Source organism: Temnothorax nylanderi, unplaced genomic scaffold (genome assembly GCF_030848795.1).
Source record: "Temnothorax nylanderi isolate EJ_2023f unplaced genomic scaffold, tnyl_v1.0 TNYL_tig0017_pilon, whole genome shotgun sequence".
Taxonomy (NCBI): domain Eukaryota; kingdom Metazoa; phylum Arthropoda; class Insecta; order Hymenoptera; family Formicidae; genus Temnothorax; species Temnothorax nylanderi.
The window spans coordinates 420,224-443,326 of record NW_027249079.1 but is presented as its reverse complement, the minus strand read 5'-3'; the positions used below and the strand labels follow the sequence as shown (position 1 = coordinate 443,326).

Genomic DNA, 23,103 nt, shown 5'->3' with positions numbered 1-23,103 from the left:
ACGGACGACCGATGTCCGCGGAATTTTATTAACGGCCGTAACGCGCCGACGGCCCGATATTTGATGGTTACCCCGGCATCGATGTCGGGCGTGCGCTAATTAAAATTGACGCACCGTGTCCCATGACGCATATCCACGCCGTGGCGTGACGATGCCATGCGGCTTCGCATTTCGCGTTGACTTTATCTTGCATTGTCGGCCTTTTACTTCGTCCTCGCAAGACCGTCATCAGACTATCGTATAATATCGAGCGCTAACCGACTAAGCTTTTTCCCGATGTAATCTGCCAAGACATCAGGATGTTGAAATCACTTACGCTTTAATCTTCAGGGTTACCACAGACCTGGAAAACTGGAAAAACCGAGAAAATATAAATTGGTCAGGGAAAGCCTCGAAAAATCGAGGAAATATATAAACAAGCCTGAAATTTTAAACTTTGCTAACACAATTCTCTTATTTAAAAAAATACTTATAATTTTCTAAACATCATATCTCTAACATTTGTAGTCAAATGCGTTCAAAACTCGCACACTTTACAAATCATTTCTTATGAGAAGCATTTTTGAGGCATTTTTGCGTTTATTTCTTTTTTTTTGTCTTTTCCTAATTCTTCTCTTGCGACGTTAATCAACAAAATAATTAAAATTTATATTTTATTCGGTGTTTTTTAATCGTTCTTTCCTTTCATAACAGCATTTTTTTAATACTCATTTATTTTTTGTTGATCTAAATTTGCATACAGGATTATGTTACATGTCAAAGTTTGTGTTGCTCTAATAATACAAGTTGTCTTTTTTTTTATTTTGCAATCCCTGCTTCTAAACGTAAACATTTAAGATTACATATTGGTCATGGAAATTTCCCCATTATTGCAAAACTTGGAACAGTGAGAGAATTTCAAAATTTATTTTCTGTGGCAATCTTGATCTTATTCATCTGATCTAAAAAGAGTCGAAATTAATTTTTAATCTATAGTTTTGTCGCAATAGCTCGATTCCTGTCTGCCGTATCTAGCGCAGAGAAATGGGATGATCTAAATTTTCGCATCTCAAACATCGGGAAAGATTTTCGAATGACCAGATTGACGTGTCACGTGGCGGATAAAAATATTTATGACGAATCCAATCCGCCGAGCAAGTCCTTATATCCGCTTCGCGTTCGGCTGGGCTCGGCGTCGCGAAAATCGTCATCCTGGGAGAAACGCCGTCGGTAGTGGAGGGAATATCTCGACTCGACAAGCCGGCCCGATATTTCGATCCTAAGGGCACACAAAGCGCCACTCGAGGGTGATGCGCAAATGACAAATCGTTCGGCAAATAATAAATCGCGGAGACGGCATTCGGCCTGGGATTCGGAGGGTCGACAACAGAGGCGAAGCCGAGGTTGAGGACTTGAGGGTCGCGCGTAACGCAGGTCGACAAAATATTGAATATTCCTCACGCTCTTTGCGCTTTCGTCAACCAGCTAAATCGGGAAGATCTGGACGGAATATTTCGTTCAGAATTTGATTTTTCCGTGTGACCCACTAGGCTATATTGTGTTGGATGATCCTGGAGGAGCTTTTCGATACAAAGGCGTTATTTAGGGATCGGGAAGCCAGTTGTCGTAGTAAGCGGAGAATTAAGAGAAGTTCCGAATTTCTTATTGAACAAAATAGGTAAACTAGTGTTTATAATAAATTAATTAGTGACAATAAAAACGTGGGCGAATATAGAAATATGGAAAGAAACTTGATTTCGACTTGTTGATTAAAATTGGCCTGTAACGTTATTTCCCATATTGCGTTTGTATTGCATATGTAAATTATTTACGGTAATTTACAAATTTTACATCTTTTTGAGCTAATTGTTAATATCTCTTGATGATTAACTAGTACGCCAATGTAATTTCACGTGATTCAAGGAGCATATTCTTGATTATGATGTACCTATGAGGGCGAAGCACTTCCCTTATCGATTACAGCTACTCTGTCAGTAGTCACCCTCGGAGAACATTAAAATTCGAGAGAGATATCGATTCTGCCTGCGATCTCGCTCGCTACGCGTATCGGATTCGCTCGTTCCGAGCGTTTCCTAATTATTCCGCAATTCCTGCAGTCTAGCCGTAGGCAAGCGAGAGTGTAGGTTCCCCTAATTTTCGTCGTTATTATGTTAATTTGGAATCGAATAGTCGGACGAGGTAAAATCGGATTTGCTCGCTTCGGGGAGGTTTGCGCGCGAGCGCCTCGCCACGCCGTCGTTCAGCGGCAATGTTGGATTCTCTAATTTCGTTCTAAGGGTCCGGGAATTGCGCAGCCGCTCCGCTCGTGCTCGCGCGTGCTCCGCTAATGCCAGCTTCTCGGGTTTACCGGGATTTGGCGTGCGATATTACGGTCCTGATGGACGTGAAATCGGAGGCGCGACGCCGAGGAGGCGCGTGAAGAGGCGCACCGACGAGAACCCGTCATTGTTCGTTTCATTAGTCACATGACTCTCGAAGCTCGGATGCGTGGATTATCTTTCTCTTTTTTCCTTTCGTCTTCTATTCTTTGCGCAAATGAATGGAATTTCCGTGAAAAAGTTAGGAATTACCTGAAAACACGACACATGGTTGAATAAGTTTGTGTCTTGTTTATATCAATTTAATTATATATCAATTTAATTATTATAGCTGTGGATATATTCTGATATTCTCTCTGTAAAGAATCATACACGAACTCTAATGACTTCGTTTTAATTATAGAAACTTGGTGTTGCAAAATTGCCATGATTTCTTATAAGGTTCAACGTTTGCCTTTCTATATAAATCTCAAATTAAAGTTTCGTCAATGCGAAATCTATCGAGAATTCAATAAAAAATATGCTTTTATCATCTGTCCACAAGTCCGAAGTTCAATTCCTGTAATTCACCTCACGAGAACGTGATACCGCGCACACAGAGGCAACCTAAATTCCACCGAGTTTTGCCTCAAGTATCCGTGATGGAGAGATAGCGCGCGATACCTGGGACATATCCACAGTACACCCTTTGCTCCTTTCCGTCAGGCGGGCAGCGCCATTACGTGTTGCCCGGACGCGCGTACCCTTCGACCGGAAACCCTCCGTTGGGATTAACGGCTGGGAATGGACAGTTGGGCCGCGAACGAAAAGCCCGCGGGGATGGCGAAAGGTCCGCCTGTGCTCCACACAGAGAGCCCTCTTGATAGCACACGCGACCTCTCGCCGTTCATTCGTTTCAATTTCGATCACGCGATCGCCTGTACACAAGAGAGAGAGAGAGAGAGAGAGAGAGAGAGAGAGAGAGAGAGACTCTCGTTCGCGCAAGATTAACTTCGCACTCGTCGGGAAGCCAGTGGACGTGGGTAACGTGGTGACACGCAGAACGAGCGAGTTCTTTTCCGCGTGTCCGATCGATCAACCCTTCTCCCTCCCGCGAAATAATGAAACGCCATTATTCCGCGGATGGAAATTATACGAGGCTCGAACGCTCGGGCGTAAAACGGACATCGGTCGTAAATTGGATATTCGATATCATTTCCGGTAACACATAGCGCCGTGATTGTGTGACGCGTGCTTTGACATCGTCTCCACTTTCGTGGTCAACTTCCGTGGAAAAAAATGCAGATTAACATGAATATTGTTTAACCCTTTTTTCCTATTTTGAGAATAGAAATTTCACGATGTAACGTGAACGATGTACCTCGCAATAACGCGATTTCACGCGTCGATTAATGCGTTTATCACGGAATATCGAGACAAAAGTTAAAAAATTCATGTTACATTATTATATCGAGTACCCGGGATACGTGCTGAATAAGAAAAGAGAATTTAAAAAATATAATGTCATCCGCAATGAGTTTTCGAATTGAACATTATCGATTTAGTGAAATAATAATGCCTCCCTTTTGAAATTAATAATTTGTAAAATTTAAATGGCTGTACCATGTACAAATTATTTATGTTATAAAGCCAATATATAAAATAAAGTTAATATTTCTGTTCAATTAATTTTAATTCAAAGCGAATGTAACCTATTTTTATATTTGCGCAGCTAAACACTAAAGCAACAGCGCATATAGCTTATTTTATTCCATAATTTATTCTATTAATTTAATAAAAACATAATTTATTCGAATTTGTGTATCGATCGTTCGATATCTTCCAAAATATACAGACATGTAATTTTACTTAAATAATAAAGGATTTGATTTCCTATCGAAATTAGGTTTTTGTTGTACTAAATATTTTAAATTAATCTAAATTTAATTTCAGATAACGGGCGAACTGTCGATTTCGTGCATCTTGCATCCATTTAAAGCTTATCGATATTGCTAAATTTTCTATCAAAAAAATAATATAGCTTGAGACGATAGCAGCGCGCAAGTAAGTTATCCTGGTTATCTGTTGATGTAGCAATCTCACGGTCGATTAACTGCTAATTAATCGGTTTCAGCTTCACATTTGTTTCGTCCTCGTTATAGGAGAGAAAACCTTTCCCCTCGTCTGTATTTCAATCTCTTTATCTTTTTCTGCACCACTAATAAGACCTACGCCAACTTACCACTCTCGTTAGAAATCAAGTTTGGATTTATGGTATAATCAGGTGCTAATTTAATTACTAATTTGTCGATCTAATATCAAATTAGCAGGAAATTAATATTGAGGTCGTTTTACCATTACGTTAATGCAAATGGTTTTATATTAATGATTACGTTATAAATCAAACTTCGCCGCTGGTTATACAAAAATGGAAAACCATTAATAAATGGTTTAATAAATGTCGGTATCACGACGACAATGTGAAATATTTAAATCTCTCGGGTATCGAGTGTATTTCGATATGTTGTGCGTGAAAAGGTGGGAGAGGAGGGAGAGTGGCCGTAAATCACATGATACCGCCTGCTCTTTGCTTTGTAAAACTGTATCGGCATTCGTTTTGGAGTACTTGCATCATTTGCTGTAAATTGAATCCTCTCGTTTGAAAAGTAGTTCTTTCATCTGTGCTGTGTGATGGTTCGATCGAAAAATGTTGAGTATTAAATATTATAGCGATCTGCTATTGACTGCCGTGTATCCGACGACCAATCGAAGCAATTTTGACGAATATAAAGCCCAATGGTTGCGTTTGAATCTGCGTGAATCTGAACAGCTCTCTCGTTAGAGACGGTATGGTATAGCGAGTCGCGGCGGGTTTCGCGCGTCGAGCGAAACGAAGCGCCGTTCCGACGGATTATAATGAAAAAGAGTTGACTGAAAGCGCCGACGACGAGCAGTTTAGCTTCGCGAGAGTTAACTCACCTCGGTCGAGCGTGACACGAAGTGCGGCAACCTAATTGTACATCGTGCCGCGCCGTCCGTCTACGGTCGTATTAAAAACAAGGAGCGATCAGTATGCAAACGAGAGAGGCAGCCTCGTTACGTTCCGGGGGAAAACTGTGCGGCATCGACGCCGCCAAACGCGCCTTGGAGACACTCCGGTCGTCGCGTCGCTGCGCGTAAAACATTTACAATTGCAGGACGCAAGTCCGAGTTAATTCTCAAATATAGAGGTATATTAAAATTGCGAGACACTCGTAATATTCTAAAGCCACATCAATTCAGGATATCGTCTCATTGTCAGTCTCGCGCACCGTGACCGAATATAACCGGACGTTCAAAAACAACTTATCTTGATGACATTTGCTATTTTTACGGTGAATCCAATATTCCTTGCCGGTTTTGTCGCCGCGACGGTCGAGTTGAAAAATTCATAAGACCGACCGACCGATCGACCGCGCCGCCGAGTGTTGTCGTCGCCCGACTTTCGTCAGTGCGTCGTCGCATCGTTCCGCGTGCAGCCTGGGCATTGTGCGCGGAACAATGCGCGGCCCCGGCGATTATGTGCCGCTTTGTGTCCGATAGATTCTTACGCTCTTACATATTTCATGTCGAGCTCCGCGCTTTTCCCCGCGTCGCGCCATTAAAAGTTTCTACGACTGCCAAGCGGTTCGTTTCGTGACTCCTATATTCCTCCCCGGATTCGCCCCGCATCGTCGGAGTTAATCGCCGCTACTCGCGAGTTCTCGAAGATCTTTCTCTTTCTCTCCTCGCGGTCTTGTACCTACGGAAAATCACTGCAGCCCGGCGACCCGATAAACTTCGATAATTGCACCACGGATTATTGTATATCCGACGTTCGTCTTTTTCCCTTTCTCGGTTGTACGTGGCGTCGACTCGTAATTACCGACTTCTGTCGTCGAAACGCCTTGTCTCGTCGCGGCGCGAAATACTATAAGTTTGCCAAACACGATCAAGATTCTAAAGATACATTTCTATTCGAGACGGCGCCGCGGCGCGCACATTGTCTTTAATAAACCAGAGGAGTTATAACAAGAAAAGCTCGTTGTATCCTATATACAGAGCATATAACGGAGTCAGAATTTAAGAAACTTGTGAACGTATTGTTACACGAGCTTTTCGTAATGTATATTTAAATGTAGACGTATCGAATTTCTCAAGACGGAATTGTTTTATAACATGTGTACATGGTTTTATAACATGTCGTTTCGCGTTAGACGCTAGAAAGGATTTTTCTTTTAACCTAGAAATAGTCGTGGATATAAACAAGGGTTATAAAGACACGTAAAACACGTCACTGTGCGTTTTGAAAGCCGCTTAAGCCCCTCCGAGGTATCCTCGCGCAAATACTCGTTCGATCGCGATCGTAAATTCGTGCTCGGCGGTCGAACTAACGGCGGGATAACGAATAATAATCTTTCTCACGCTATTGGAAGTTGTGGTGCTATTCGTTGAAAATTGAAGCCTAAGCTTCAATTAATAACGTTCCGCTAAACTGGAAAAATACAGTGCCCAATATTCGATTCGAGAGCATAAGCTTTCATCAATGCGGTTCCTTTTCGGGATATTTCGATAAATCAAAAATATACTTCTGTCTCTGCTATTATTATGTCAACATGAATATTTCTACAAAGAGAAAGATATTGAAAAATAGAGTGAGAATTATGTCACCTATTCTCAATAATTGGCTCGACTTTTGCACGTATATCTATATCTCTGGATCACTATTTTTTGATTGTGCGTTAATTTTGAATTGGCTTTTGCTTTTTGCGCAGAAAGAGAGTCAGAAAGAAATTTCAAATGTAATTATCGTTGAACGCACTTTGTTTGAAATTTTTCTGCCGCGCGTGCCCGAGGTATATAAGGGGTCCATCGCCGTTTCCATAGGCATATCTCCGGAATTTCAACGTCAAATGAAACGATAATATTGTTTTATAATAATTTGTCGGAATTAAGAAATAAAGAAAGAGAACAGCAGCCGCAGGCATCGCGGTGCGACGACGACAATAAACGAAATTAATAAAGGGACCTCTTCCTTATTTCTCTTTTGTCTCTGATATTTTTTACCGGTAAAGTTCACAAGACTGACATTATATAAATAAGCGAATTTTTTTGACGAAATTGAAGAAGAACATCAAAAGCACTGCGATTTTATGTCGTTTATACAAATTAAAACATTATAAGTGCAAGGAAATATACATTTTTCTAAAGATTTAAGTATGTAAATATTATCCGCGGTTGAGTTATGTACGAGAAAGTTTAATATTAATAAATTATTATTGTTCGTTATGCTGTTCGGCACTTACGTAAAATCGAAAGTATAAATCAAGCGGCAAAATTAAACAGCGATTTTGGAACCAAGGATCAGCCGCTTGTCATCACTCAAACCTGTCTACAATCGAATGCAGCAGCCAAGGAAATGAAGTATTCAGCATCAATTCAGTAATGCTGTTCTCTTGCTCTTTCCCGATTTTCCTCAAATTTTTTCATTTTTCACGATACCGTGATTATTCGATATTAATATAGCTACGTATGCGTTTTAGTTCCGTTGGATCTATCTCGTAATCGTTCAGCTTCAAGAAAAATTTCTTAAGCATGTAAGTACGTACAAATTAGTGGTTTGCTGTAAAAGAGAGTCTCTGTTCTTTTGCAACGTACACCGAATTCTGCTTTTGCAACCGTGCACATTTTCATGCAAAATATACTGAAAAGGGAGCTCGGTCCGGTTAATTCACGTGTAGCCAAGAGCGCGCGCGCGTTGGCTATTCCGTTTCTTTAGTTAATTTCAGCTCTGGCTTCAGTTCTTTTGCGAGAACAATATATTATCCGCTCTTGACCCCCTCATCATCCTAATTAGCCGTCGTATAATAAGGCTGTACGCGCGCGGAGAGTATTAGGGGGGATGGGCGTGTCGCGGGAAACGGGCGGCTTTTGATATTTAATCATGTTTAACACAAGCATATACCGAGTCGCTTTTAATTCTGTTTGTTTCGCGGCGGAAAGGTGAATTTCCCGGACGGCTTGCCTGCAGGGATCGTGCAAAAGGATCATGGGATTACGGTATTGCTAACGGATCCATCGTGTTAATCTCTCTTCCTTTGTCCGTTCTTCTGATTCTTGGGCCGCCTGATCTCTATTACATTTCGGGTGCGTTTTTATTCGTGCTTTTTTGTTTCAAGCAACCAAACAAAATACGCATTTAAATATACAATGCGTATTATTATAACGAGATAACGAAAGTTGAACAAATGTTCTCATTAACAAATTTCTTGGCAGACTTTTGGTCTCATTCATCAAGAATGTGATTATGCGCTATGCACACATGTGCATTTTAATTTTTATTAGCGTTAGATATCTTGATAATATAAAACTTTAAATTGAATTTCTGCAAAATCCGCAAAGTCCAGTTGAAATCAATGAGAAAACAGAGGTGCTACCATTTATTTGTACCTTTGAGACTTAATTGGCCAAAGGTTCAAGTTCTGCTTCCATTTTCTAATTTAATTCAAAACGGACAAAACTGTTACCGGTATATTTTGCGATATATTTCCCCCTATTTCATCGTACTTTTCTGTAGAAAGCATAGCATTAATGTATTCAGTAGGCAATCTAAAGTTTTAATTAAGCGTGGTTCAAAAGGCACGCCGGTCGCGTATGTGCGCGCTGTGAAATTAACTAAATTCCACGTGTTTTCCCACGGTAACCGAGTAATTAAGTTCGGCGAAAAAATTAAATGTATTTCGTGCATAATATGACTTTAGATACCACGTGGATGTCTAGAAGTCATGAAATATTGGATCTGCTTTTCTTCGCCTCCTACGAACTTCCATAACCACCTACCTCTCCGTAAACAAATTTCTCGTTATTACCCAAGAGTGATGCATTGTCCTACATCTCACGAGAGAGAGAGAGGGGGGGGGAATGTATATTTTTAATATTTTTAAAAATAACTGATACAGATAGGTACCGTATAAGCACAGTCTACTTATTTCATAAGGAAAATGGTTTCAAGATTTTAAAATTGTAACATTATTTTGCTTTTTATTTTACCTCTTTTCTTAATTTTTCTATAAGCATCAAATACAATACTTTTCTCAGACTCATCACTGGTATCAGAATTATAACAAAGATAAAATCCAGCCTAACATAACATCAATGGCTTAACGATTAGAGGCTTAATGACGTTCTCGACGAATCCTCGATGTAAGTTTTAAAGTTTTGGGCGCTATGATAATAATTGTATTTACTTGACATAATCCAGTTGGCGCGATATATACTGGTCAGTATTTACTATTATCGCACGCGTCCATGCGTTCTCGTCCTCGACAAATCAGAACCTAATGGGATATGTAAACGTTTGCGTATGAAGATCAAATAGAATATACCTCGTCGATGTCATCATGCCGCAACCATCGTCACTACTCACGTCACTAATTGCGTTCGCTGAGCGTCGAATCTGCCACGCCATTTTCAGTAAGAGTTCTTCTTACATTTAATATTGCTCCACTTTTCTAAACCAACTGGGGACATTTAATATTACGCTTAAAAGTAACGTCGCGGGTACAAGCGCGCTGATCGCAGCAGATCAAGGGAGGTAATTTATTTAAGACTCGCCGCCGCGCGTTTATAGGACGGACACGCTAATCGCGCGGAGATACAGAGCGGAAATGGTGGGATGTTCGCCGTCGTCGCCGAGTTTAACCGGGAAGCCTTCAAGATCCCGGCGATTACTCCGTCCGGGGTTTTTGAAATTAGCTCCACCACCTCGGTGGCCCGAAGTAATCCCCCATTTATTCCCTCGTTCGGCCACCTTCTTTCCGCCTCCGTCCCATCCCTCGCCCTCGCCCTCCCCTCCCTCTCTCCCTGCCCCCCCCCCGCATTCCACTCTCTACCCTTTCATCCCTTCGGCCAGCTGTAATACTTTTTAATAATGAAAATCCCGTCTGGACGCCACTGCCGCGCCTTGTAAAGACGAGAAGGAGGTGAACGAGAAAGGCACCCGCGCTTGGGCACGAGCTCGGGAACTTTTTAATGAGCGAAAATGTAGCCGATATACGGCCAACGGGCTCTCGGGAAATGGGATGAACAGCTCGTAAAAAACATCATCGAGTTCTCTCGTGCCCCCCGTCCGAAAAAAAAGGGAGCGGGCTGGGACGGGAAGGAGGGGAAGAAAGTTAATATCGAACTTCGGGGGTCTATCGCTCTCTCCGACGAGGTGAAATTCTAGCGGTGGGTATTAAACTTTTAACCCCGATGGATGCGCGCGAGGCAGTGGCGGCCGTCGATGGCTGTGGTGCGGCGGCGGTGGTTTTGCCGATTTTTATCAGTTTCCATCCGGTAAATAAAGTCCACGCTTTCGCGCCCCCGCGCGAGCACTTTCCGCGCCTATTTTTACTCCGTAATATCGGTCAGACGCAGGATCCGAGGGTTTTCGCTCGTAATCATCTTCCATGCCTACGCGAGAAATCACCGCGACGAGTTATAATTGTCGTCTTAGCACGATTTATCGTCTACTTATTCGCGGTAGTTTGAACTATTTTTTATTTTATTACTTTTTCAGTGGATTTCGTTGAAATCCACTGAAAGTCTCGAAATTTAGATTAGAGCGGCGACCGTGCGCTCTCTCGTTTATAATTTTATGGAATAATTGAAACGACACATAAAACGATCATTTTGTTATGCGCCTGTTTTCGACGAATTCACCATTCGATACGCGCTGCGAAACGTGAGGCAAAAGGAAGCCGCAACGCGTGCTGTTTGATGTTATTTAATAATCAGTTTGCACAAATATACATATCACGATACTAAAGGTCGACGAAGGCGGAATTTGCTGCTTAAATATAATTAATATTTGTCAATAATAACGTAGTTACACGTATAACATTTAATGATCAATATTTGAAGAATGTTTTATATTTCTTTGAGATTCATAGATAGTCAAGATGCTATTCTTACAAAATGCTATTTTTGTATATCACTTAAAATTATTTATGTTTGTCTCTTTCTTTATTTTTTTGCATGCCACGCGTGTCTTCTGTAAAATGGCAAATAACACTTGAATTTATATACCTATGTTGTTTCTAAATGAACTGCTTTTCCTAACAACTTTTCCTAACATTATTCAGGAATTTGCTTTTTATGCTCAATTTATAGGTCATTAGGGCGGGTTGAGATAAGTAATTCGAAGTTATTTATAATTTAATCCGTTATGCGGAATTTAAAAGCCATAATTGAAATGCATTTTCGCAGATAAAATCGACGCAAAAAACTGCCAAGCTTTCCATTTGTGATTGTACATTTGGGAGCGGCGTTTACCGGCGGAGAACTGTGGTGTAAAATGAATACGCGAAGATTATGTTTGGTAATGTAATGTAAAGTTTGTTAAGCGAAACGTGATGTGTGTTGCGTGATTCATATTTTTACCCGTTACATTTGCATAGCGGCGCGCAATTATATTAACGCGGAACTACAAGTCCATTTAATAAAGTGAACAAACGCGGGACTTTTTTTTATGCGGCGATATTAAATTAAATATAGTAAGCTTGAGCGAGATATTATGTTTTCATTCCCTGTATTCCCTCTATGCAATTAGATTTCATTAATTACTACGAAAACTTTCATTCTATTTTATATTTTTTGTCACATCAATTAATCACATCAAAATGCAAAACGTAATGTCTGTAATTGATATTGGAAAGTAAACGATAATGCGCCGCAAATATATAACGACCTGCTTGTAAATTGTACCAAAAGAGACAAGATATTTTACATGTTAAATATTACATATTAAATATTAAATTTTTATAGAAATGAGTTTTTAACGTGTATCTAGAATGACAGCGGTACGACTGAGAATCCTCATTTATCTTATACATATCTCTTGCTCCAATTTCATCTTTCGCTTCCTTATCTCATTATGACATTTCAACATTCCTCGTCATACTTTAGCCATCAGTCAAACCGTTTCTTGCCATCTACCGTTTTAGGAAACCCCCCTTCTACTTATCTAAAACTATGTCAATTAAGTCGGGGAAACTGGGATCAATTATCGCGAGTTGCGAAGCTTCCGAAGCGTTTTTCCATTAATCCTCGCGGCTCCGACAAGTGCAAGTACATCGGTCGCGTTGTAGCTCTGCGCGCGCCTCATTTGCATCGCCAACAGAAAAGTTCTCGTTCGACTCATTAGCGTCGTAAATGCACGACGTGGCCGTGTCGGGGCCGGCCCCAACGACGAGCCGAACGAGGATGGCCGGGCAATTCACTTCGCAACTCGGAAGTTGACAAATCGAATTCTACGCTTTCGATCAGAATTATTCGACTCTTTCGTTCCGTTGTTCTCGCGATTTATAAAAAATTCCATTCCATTCAAATACTCTCTTACACTTGTGTATATCGGAATAATAATCACTGAGAATTCATGATTTCGGATTAATTAAAATAATCTCGTTAAATATTGAATATCGATCTAGCGGAGAAAGATTATTTTACGTCGGTGATAATGGATTGTTGTAATTTTAAGGAATCTTAAGCCAGGCCCACACATATTCGCGAATATTTACGAGTGCGATTATGCGAGAACGCAGAATAAATCGTTAGTAGTGCTGCATTTGTAATAATGATGTCGAGATGTCGATAGACGACCGATCACTCGTAAGCATGCAGGAATAATCATGAAGATTCCCGAATAATCTGGGAGCATCCCGAGACTCCCGAGCAGTATCAAATTTCTCTTTGACTCGCGACAAGAGACCGATAGCCAGCGGAAGAAAGGCGAGCACGAGCACGAGGATAAAAATTGTCCGAGTGCCCAGTTCCTAATGATTTTTAATTCTCGTGAAATTTAAAGTGGAGAGACGAACAAAATTGTATTTTATCAATTTTAACGTCTCAGATATACATGTATCGTTTGACCGCGTTTCGAAAAAGAGATATTATTGTACACCGACTATTTCTGATTTATCGTTAAAAGCGTAGCATATATATATTGCAATATCACATTATTATGCGTTACAACAGTATGGTTTTTTTATATTATAAGAATTACAAGGACAAAAGAGCGAAATACGATATGTCACGGCATTAATAATTCTGAATTTTATTTCTACGCGCGGGATTTCTCTCTCTCTCTCTCTCTCTCTCTCTCTCTCTCTCTCTCTCTCTTTCGCGCGCGCGTTGCTCGTTTTGACCGCGTGAAATGGAAATCATTTTACCGGTACGCTTATTGCCGAATGTCGGGGAGAGAGAAAAAGAAGTGTTCGTTCCAATCAACGTGCATCGGCCGTACAGTTAACCGAAATATCAATCGTTATACGTCGTAGCCGATGCGTCGGTTCCATTAAATGAAAACGAAGTGCAAAACGTGGTTTCATTCTTGGCTTGAATTATGCTGACCTTAAAATATAAAATATTCAGAATATATGAGACTTCTCTCCTGGCACCGACTTTTCGCACTGCGGTGACGGATATTTTATATAAAGGTAAAAAAAATTTAGTTTTTAATGGAACGGTTTGTCGCGCTTATCAGTTTTCAAGACAATTTTCCTTCATTATGGGGTTAGGATATAAAATCTCTCGTTCGAAGAACATATTTAGATCCGTGCGGAATTAAATTCTTGTTCAATTCACATTGAGAATCGAGATTAATAAAAGGGACGAGAGGGAGCGGATTTATTCTCTGCGGGGGAAAATGTTCTCCATTATGTAAATAACTTTTACGAACGGAGCTTCGAGTCGGACCGTTGAAATCGGCAGTTGATCGCTTTGATTTAAAGTCGCATATTTTTAATTCGTTAATTTAATTAGCTCGCTAAGAATATCTACGAGATTAAACGATTAAGTTCTCAAATAGAGACACCCACTATAAACGCGCCATTGATTGCGGCAGATTAATGCTCGATGATGCAGACGGCACAGTGTTCGCTTTGCGACGGGATCGCGCGAAATGTCATCATAAGTGCAGTTTGTGTACATGCATGTATGCATTAGCCGCTTGGCGAAGCATGTAAGCAACCCTGTCAGTTTGGAGGCGCGTAATAACCAAGTAATTGAACTGTCCGAGATATTGGCAACAATAGTTTGGTGCCTGGGTCTCTCCCTTCATACAGGCCTGTCCCTCGGTTCCTTCCCCCGCCCCCCGGCCCTCCCCCACCGTTTGTCTCTGTCTCCGTCCCTATCCATCTATCGACAGTCGCTCACGAGATGGTCCGTCCATCTCGTAACTTCGACGCTCGCAGCTTAAATGGAAATTTCGTGCGTCACGCTTCGACGGCGTCTCTTCGCTAACACATCGCTCGCCGAAATCGCCTTTAACTTTGTCGACAATTGCATCTTGACTTCGGTTACGTAAACGCCGGAAATGGAGACGCAAAAGTTGCATTAACCTTCATTCTTCGTTAACAAACTACACAGAAAAAAAAGAAGTGTCAAATCAACACTACTGTTTATACTCATATATACGCAAGAATATATAATCTTGAAATGAGATTATATTGCGTTAAATGAAGAAAACTTGCTTGAATGAACTCATTATATAGTTCAATCAAGAAAAAAAATGTTGAAATAAAATGTTGAAATTTTTATAAGAAGATTATAGTAATGTTGCGTATATACGAAACAATCTACATCTTCTTATAAGAATTTCAACTTTTTATTTCAACATTTTAAAGATGTTTTTAAATCAAGATATTCTTTTTTTTCTGTGTACGCCTCATGGTTTTCATTTTCGTGAAAATTTTCTTAATCTGTTAAGGATTTTGTTAAGGACGTTCTGGAGTCCAACCAAAAGGAACCATGGAAATATTAAAAACACCGGCCAATATTAATTCTCCAGAGATCCAAAGACAAAAAAATGTATATAAATAGTTATGGCAAATCTAATAGAATGTAAGAGACGTAGATTTAGTGATTGTAAATAACTGTTACTATTTTTTTCTTCAAGAAAATCTCGGCAAAAAATTTGAGAGTGAATTTGCCCTGAATTTAACTTAATAAAGTGAAATTTGTGAAAAATTATAAAATAAAGTAATTGCTTCCATAGCGCGCGCCAAAAGTCCGAGCAATAATTTCACTGTTTTTTTTGCAATTTCTTTAAAACTCTAATGTTGTAAATCGTTTCAAATTTTGTTGCCATATTTTTGTTCGCTGATGATCTACTTGTGTGTAAAATATCACTATATTGGTAGCATTTTTTAATGTTTTTTTTTGCACTTTTCTCTGTAACGCCACAAGGTTACGTGTTAAAATTCGGATGTTAAAAAATTGGTAACTTTTTATCTAAATTGTGAATCGATCTGAAATTTGGCCCGAACTTCGAAAGAGGATACAAAATATGATATTAAATTTTCATCAACTTCGTAGCGTTTTGACAAATCATCCAGAACATCCTTAATCTCGAAATTCGGCGAAAGATCAAAGATCGTATTACGATCAGTTCGGGGCGAAGGGAATCATAATCTCGTCTCACCAGGTTCTTCCTGGCCGCCGCCGACTCTCCAATCGTTGTTCCGCCAATCGTAGTCCTAGGAGCTTCGAGCTTTCTCGTCGGTCGAGCATCCGCCGGAAGATAGCTATCGGCTCGGGCAATTAGACGGCTCCGCGCGCTTACCATTCGATCAATCCCTAATTACATTTACCTGTAGCTGCTGCATCATCCTACCCTCGCTTATCCGCTCTCTCTTCAGCACGTGCGCGCATACACACACAGCCACCGTCGGCGGGACACACATGCACGCGTTTGGTCGACGAGGACGCCGTATGTACGGCATTCTCGAGTGCCAATCGCGATGTGGTATCCGTTGATGCTCGTGCATGTGCCCCCGAGTGTCTGCGAGTGGACGCCTGTGTGCTGCGAGCCCAGGCAAAACACGTCCTACATGTCAATACGACGAGTCCACACGAGTGCGCGACATGCGCGAGCTGAAGGAGCGGTGAAGGATCGTGTTGGACGACGTTGGTTTTATCATGAAAATTTCGCGTCAATCGCGTTTTGCCTTTTGTGTTGCACGAAATAGGTAATCGCGATAGCCCGTTTCGTTCGTCTGATTTATTTTTTCTAATTAAGGAATGTAAATACATAAAAATGAGCTTTAGCTTTCGCTCTCCGTTCGTGAATCTTGTCCTTACTTTTCTTATTATAAATTAGATTGTATAACTGCTTTCGTTTTTCCTCAAATTTATTACATTATCGTGAAAAAAAACGCGAGTATATGGGTGTACATGATGTGTAAATATATGCGAGTGTCCACATGGTGTTCGGCTTACGTTCATGGGCCCGTTAAGCCTAAATGACTGTGCGGATTAATTATTCCTGTAGGATTAGTTTGGTTTACGATCCACAGTGTATAGAGACGACCGTTAAGTATCCTACATAATAAGTAGAAAAGAATTTTATTCAAACGAAAGATTATACACGATTTACACGCGCAGCGCGGCATCCGCGCGCCAGATAATCGACAATGTTGTGCGTCATCGGAGCCTGTGCCGCTGTTTGTTGACATTGTTTAACATCATTAATTAGCATAATTAATACAACTAATGCAATAATGTATATCGCGCTGTTGCATTAGTATTCGATTCCATTCCGATTACGGGACATCGATGATATACAGTGCAATAAGAGGGACTGGGTGCAATCAGTATATTCCGATTTGGCTCTTCACCCGAGATGTTTGCTTACCTACATATATGTCTAGTATGCGCGTAATCGGACTCGAAATAGCCCACCACCTACCTACTTCACCTAGCATGCCATTAAGCTTATTTGTAATTATGTAAATTTAATGGACACTTCATCGTTATCATTGACAAATTCGGGTCTGCATCATGTTATACCGCGACAACGAAAAGCTTCACCGCTCATCGACCGCATTTGTTATTCTATCGACAAAATTATACTAGTATATATCGGTCGTCATTTTGCGTAGTAATAACATCAATTTACGCAACTTCTCATAACAATTATTTATTATTAAATATGCTGCTCCCTAATTATTTTCATTTTTGATCAGTAACCTCAAAAACCCTAAAAGCCAACTTATCTGGATTTATTCCGTCTTACACGGAAAAAAAAGATTAGCTACTACAGCTAATATAGTCGTACACTGAGAAAAAAATGTTCTGCCTTTTAGTAAATATTAGTTTGCATACAACTGTGACTCCATTTACTAAAATAAAGAAAATTTTCCTTTTTATTAGTATATATTTTTCTCAATAAATTGAATAAATACACATATATTAATAAAAAGGAAAATTTTCTTTACTTTAGTAAATGGAGTCACAGTTATATGCAAACTAATATTTACTAAAATGCAGAACATTTTTTCTCAGTGTAATATATGGATTAAATTTAGCTAAATTTTTTTTCGTGTAGAAGTTGGTGATTGAGCTACTAACATTTTTTACCCCAAATTTCCATTTTTGCTTAAAATTTGACCCATTTTTTTATAATAACAATTGAATAACATGCTTCATAATTTTTTTCCGAGTAGTGTTGACCCTCCATGAATAAAATAAGCCAAGCCGCTTATCAAAAGGTTATTATTTGAAAAAGTTATGAATTTTTCCGTATAGGTGGGACATATATATATCCCGGCGAGGCGCGAAAGGGTTAAAGAGCAAACCATCGGCGAAAGAAATAATTAACAGATATTAATAGATACAGTAATACACTGACTATCTCTCTGGAAAGACATGGGAGGTAGTTTCTTTAGCCACGTTGGCAGAATAAACCGCATCCTGCGGTCAGAGTCGCGGTTTACTCGATCGTTGTTCGCGTCTTAAGTCGAAATTCCGCTTAGTTCCTCGTGCCATTGCGATCCGCGTTAAAGGGAAACCTTCGCGTGTTATCGTGGACCAACAGGCAGCAATTCGCGAAGGGTTGATAATGTGCCTAATTAGAATTCGTTGCCGACGGTACGGCAAGCGAGATGGTGAGAAAATTAAACACGGGGGCATCACGCGGCGCCTCGAAAAATCGCCTGGGCCATCGCGAACCGAAAGTTATGCAAACTTACAGCCGCTGCTTACGTAAATAGTACCTAAGGGAGAAACTTTACCGTACGTGGTGGACTAAATCACCTCGAAGGCCTTCCTTTGCCTTTGCAAAAATAAATTTCAATTGGAATTAATGTGAAATTACGGAACGATATTATAGGAAAGAGAGAGATTCTCGCGGTTTAATGTTTGCGTGTAATATTATTAATTGCAGGATTTAATGCTAATGCGTATTGCGTATATATAATATAATCATTTATTATTAAAAAGTCTTAACTGTTAATTAGATTAATTATTTACTAGCGAAGTAAATGTTACTTATTCAATATAATTATTTATTATGTTTATAGACGAAACAGCAGTTTAATTGCGTTATGAAAAAAAATATTCTTACTTTTTTAAAACTACGTTTAGTTTTAGACGGTATGAAACGTTACGCTTATCTCTTCGTTGTTTTCAGTTCCCTTCAATCCGGGCTTTCTTTCAGACCAATGGTTGCAGCTACTGATATTCGGAGACGGAGAAGAAGCTACTTCCAGATATATTTTAGTTTCTAGATATTTTTAGCTTTAAGTTGTAAATAAAAATTGAATAAATAATGTTGGGACGACATAATTGTCTCTGTCTCTTTTTTTTTTCATTTTGAAACCTCTTATGCGTTGATAAAGTTTACGTTGAATGCACATTGAAGACTCGTCGCGATTCTTATAATAAATGCAGCTATGGATGTTAAAAAATTTCTAAATAATCATAATCGGTAATTAATTTTAATAAATAATTTTCCTAATCGATAATTTTTTATTTTGAGACAATATTCAATATAGACGAAATTTACTTAATTCACAAAAATGAGTCCATTCTACCACTTTAGCTGTATGTGTTACTTCTATCTCTTTACTTTTCTGTCACCCATTTCTGTGCCTCTCTCTTTCTTTTTCTGTCTCTCCTTCATACGCACACATCTATCTTCACATTGTGATTTTTATTAATAGAATAGAAAACTCTCTCTCTCTCTCTCTCTCTCTCTCTCTCTCTGTCGGGTAACTGTTTCAACTTAGAGAATCGCCTACTGTACCTGCGCTTTCTGCTATGTCTATCTATCTATCTACCTATCATATTTATGTACACTTTTTCTAACTCTTCTCTTTTCTGTTTTACTTTACAGAGATACTCTTCACAGCGGGCAGAAGGTACGAGCTCTCCCGTATGCGCCACGTTTTTAGTTCTATCTTTCTTTTTTTTTTACTTCTATCTCTCGTAGAACTCTCTGTATCTATCACGCCCTTCCTTCTCTTTCATTCTCGTATATTCTCTTGCATCTCTACGACTATCGCTGTTTCTCTCTTCTATAATTTCTTGGTGGAATTAGTAGATCCGAAAACGTATCAAAAAATATAAATAAGATATTTGTAGGGGAGTAAGACTCTTTACAAATTGGATTATCAACTTCATGCGATTCATAAGAGAGGAAACTTTGATCAATATTGATAACACTTTTAGAATCGTGTTAAAAATTATCGTCTATAGTAGTATAACATCACTTATTATTGTGATCGAGTGAGATCTTGGAATGACGAAATGAATAGCGCGCGATGCTAAAGATTAAAGAAATATTTTCTTGTCCATACGGAAGGAGCGTTTATTTCCACAATCGCGAAGAGTGGTATCGCGTTTTTAATTAATTAAAAAATTAGACGATGCGACGATTGTTTTGCCAATGCTGTACGGCCAATGTTTTGACTCCGGTTCCCTCCGTTTATAACGACCAAGCCTGTCGATGTGATGTCCATACCTGCACTTGACAGTCCTTCCACCTATCTTCTTGAAACTTCTGCCATTCACGTAAGTAGACATTTTTTTTTATTTTCCCAACTTTGGGAGTTTCCGGTCGAGCGATAATTTTTTTTTTCTATTTGTTAACTTGTTGATTCGTTTAATTTTTGTCGTAAGCTCGCTTCGGTTTTTACGTATTAATGTAAACGGGAGGAACCCCGCACGGGTGTTATTTCAAGAGAAGTTAACTTCCGGAAGATATCGTCTGCGACGGAACTTCATCTTCGAGTCCTCCGCGCGTAGGCTCCGCTCGAGGATTAATAAGGGCAATTTATCAATCATTCCGGATCGACAGCAAATGGGATTTCCCGTACTTCCCATGTTATTTATTGTCGGCTTCGAAAACCGGCGAAGATCTGAGAAGGAAAGACCTTGCGTGTATCGCGAGACATAGCTTCCCCAATCAATTTTCAAGGGGACTGCAGAATTGACGTCGTGCAAACAGTCGTACACATACAAAAGTTATATTATAAATTTCTCTTTACGAAGTTTCTGTGCGCTCTCTCTCTCTCTCTCTCTCTCTCTCTCTCTCTCTCTCTCTCTCTCTCTCTCTCTCTCTCTCTCTCTCTCTCTTCTCTCTCTCTCTCTCTCTCTCTGCAACGTTCACCTCACTTGACAATTACACCTACTCGGTAAATATCTAAAGCTCCAAATGATTCTCGGCGCATCGAGGTACGACTGTCCACCGCGCATTTGTAGCTCTTCTTACTGGTTACCCAAGTAAGTTGACGCTGGCTGGGATAGCGAACGCGATACCAAAGTTCCCCCCCCAAACGCAAATCGGTTGATACCCGACCATTGTTGGATTCCTATGCGAACATGGGAGTTTCGAATGCGATCCGTTCTCCGGCTCTTTGTTCATCGAAGCCTGCTTCTTTGTTCTCCGCCCACCACGTTTGACGTAGTGAGTAACCTTTCGACGCGGTAACAAGATGACATTTCTCCCCTGCACGAATCCTCTCTCCCTCGGTTGCTTTGGCATCGCTGTAACGTTATTGGATAGGTATATATCAAATTTATCGAGTTGTGCCGTTACTCGAAGCACGGATAAAGTGATTTCACGCATTCTGATATTTTCTGATAATATCGTGGATGTATAAAATACTCTTATAATTGCGCAGACATAGATTATTATCTCGCGAAGCGAAATTTCAAATATTTACGGGACTTTAATACATTAATACGAGCACCCCCGAGGGATTAACAGACCAACAACAGACCCGTTATTCAAAGTTTTCGAGCAGCGTTAAAACGCGCGCGCGCGCTCTCTCGCCCGTCGGGGGAGAATTTTCTCTTTCACGAACGTGAGGATATATCGCGGTCTAACGAGCCCCAAGCCGTTTAACGTTTTATCCGTTGCGGGCGCAGGACGGAAACGGCCGGAAGCCGCGACCGGTGTTCAAGGTTTCGCGGGAGAGCTCGGATAATCGGCCCCGGGTACACCTTGGTCAAAGCGCCCAAGAGCGCTTAAACATATGCGTAGGCAAATACGATTCAAAGGGCCCGGGTTATATACGCGGGACGACTGTAAGTCGTGGGAGATAGCCTGTATAATTCGGGGCTTCCTAGGCCCAGCTAATGAATAACACAGCAAACGGAATAGCTCTAGCGCGCGGCACGTGCAAACGCTATCGAGCAGCCGAGGATTAGCCGCGCGGTCGCGGTAATTGCCCTCTTCCTTGCTATAATAACGGAATATTATGTCAGGGACTTAACGGATTACGCGTAGATCGCGTAATTGCGGCTATTTTCCTCGCGATGAAATGACCGTCCGATATGTCGCGCCGATATCTCGCGAATACTTACCGCGATATTTCGCGGAGTAACGCGACGTAGCGAGGCGGAGATTGTCTGCTCGTTTAGGCTGCCGATCTAACGTGCGCAAAGCCGGATTTCGCGCAAGACATTGGTAACAGGCGGTTTGCCGAGTAAATTATCAAGCTATTCGAGCTGCGTACGTATGCGATGTAAACCTCGGATTAAGATGTTCTAAGGAAATAGCACGGAGCACACGGTTGAAAGCGCGATGGATAAATTACTCACGGGACGATTCTCTCTCACATTATTTTCCACGTAATGCGACGTTTCTATTTTTGCTCTATAATAGAAACAAGTTCACTGCAAATTTAAGTGTGTTATTTTAGCTGAGAAGCTCTTCTTACACATTTCTTGCCGTTTTAAATTACGTCTTTTAACACGATTGAACGTATTAACTTGTAATTTAGTACTATTAAATTACAAGTTAATACGTTCAATCGTGTTAATACCATTAAATTAACACATTTAATACTATTAAATGTGTTAAATGTAGAGATGTGTGTGATTTTGCGCACATCTCTATACATTTAACACGTATTCACTGCGATTCTTAAACAAGATCGCAATCGCGATGCATAATTTTGTCGCACATTTCTAGTTAAATGACGTAATTTAACATGAAGAATGTAAAACTAAATGTACTAAAAAGAGCTTCGGTCAAATGTGTCATTTTTAGACGTTTACGCGTGTAAACATAACACTGCACTTAGAAAAATACTTTAATTTCAAAAAGCGTGATATATTGGCCTCGTTTAAACGTCGATGTATGTTCTCACACACGAGCGGTATATTTATGTTTTATCGTTGCCGGACAGACGATCGTTCGTCCAATCATGCGTTCGATCGCGAACCGCATTCGCATCCTTCGTCCGTATCGCCGCGTCGCGATATAATTGCGAACATTTTTGTTGTCGCGTTCGACGAAATGCTATTCGCAATGGAGTCACGTGCCAGCAAGCCAAGTCGTATGTGTGAAAATGAAAACCGTAGAAACGAGTCCGTCATTCGTCACGGCGGCTGGCGCCGCGTGCCGACACGGTTCATCGAGATGCGTCGCGTCGCATTGATATTCATGTGTGTTTGGTAACAACACATCGGACGTCGATGCGTTTGTGTATGTTACGACAAAGCGGCGACGGAGGGTCTT

At 40.4% G+C, this 23,103-nt stretch overlaps 1 protein-coding gene across 5 annotated transcripts in view; it reads left to right on the top strand.

Moving 5' to 3' along the window:
* Positions 1 to 23,103, top strand: part of Heph (polypyrimidine tract-binding protein 1 heph) — a 384,945-nt gene that overhangs the window by 9,019 nt on the left and 352,823 nt on the right. For all 5 annotated transcript variants that reach the window (XM_071698916.1, XM_071698922.1, XM_071698919.1 and 2 more), the window contains exon 2: positions 19,471 to 19,495. In XM_071698916.1, coding sequence (XP_071555017.1) covers positions 19,471 to 19,495 — 25 coding nt within the window. The remainder of the gene's footprint in view (positions 1 to 19,470; positions 19,496 to 23,103) is intronic.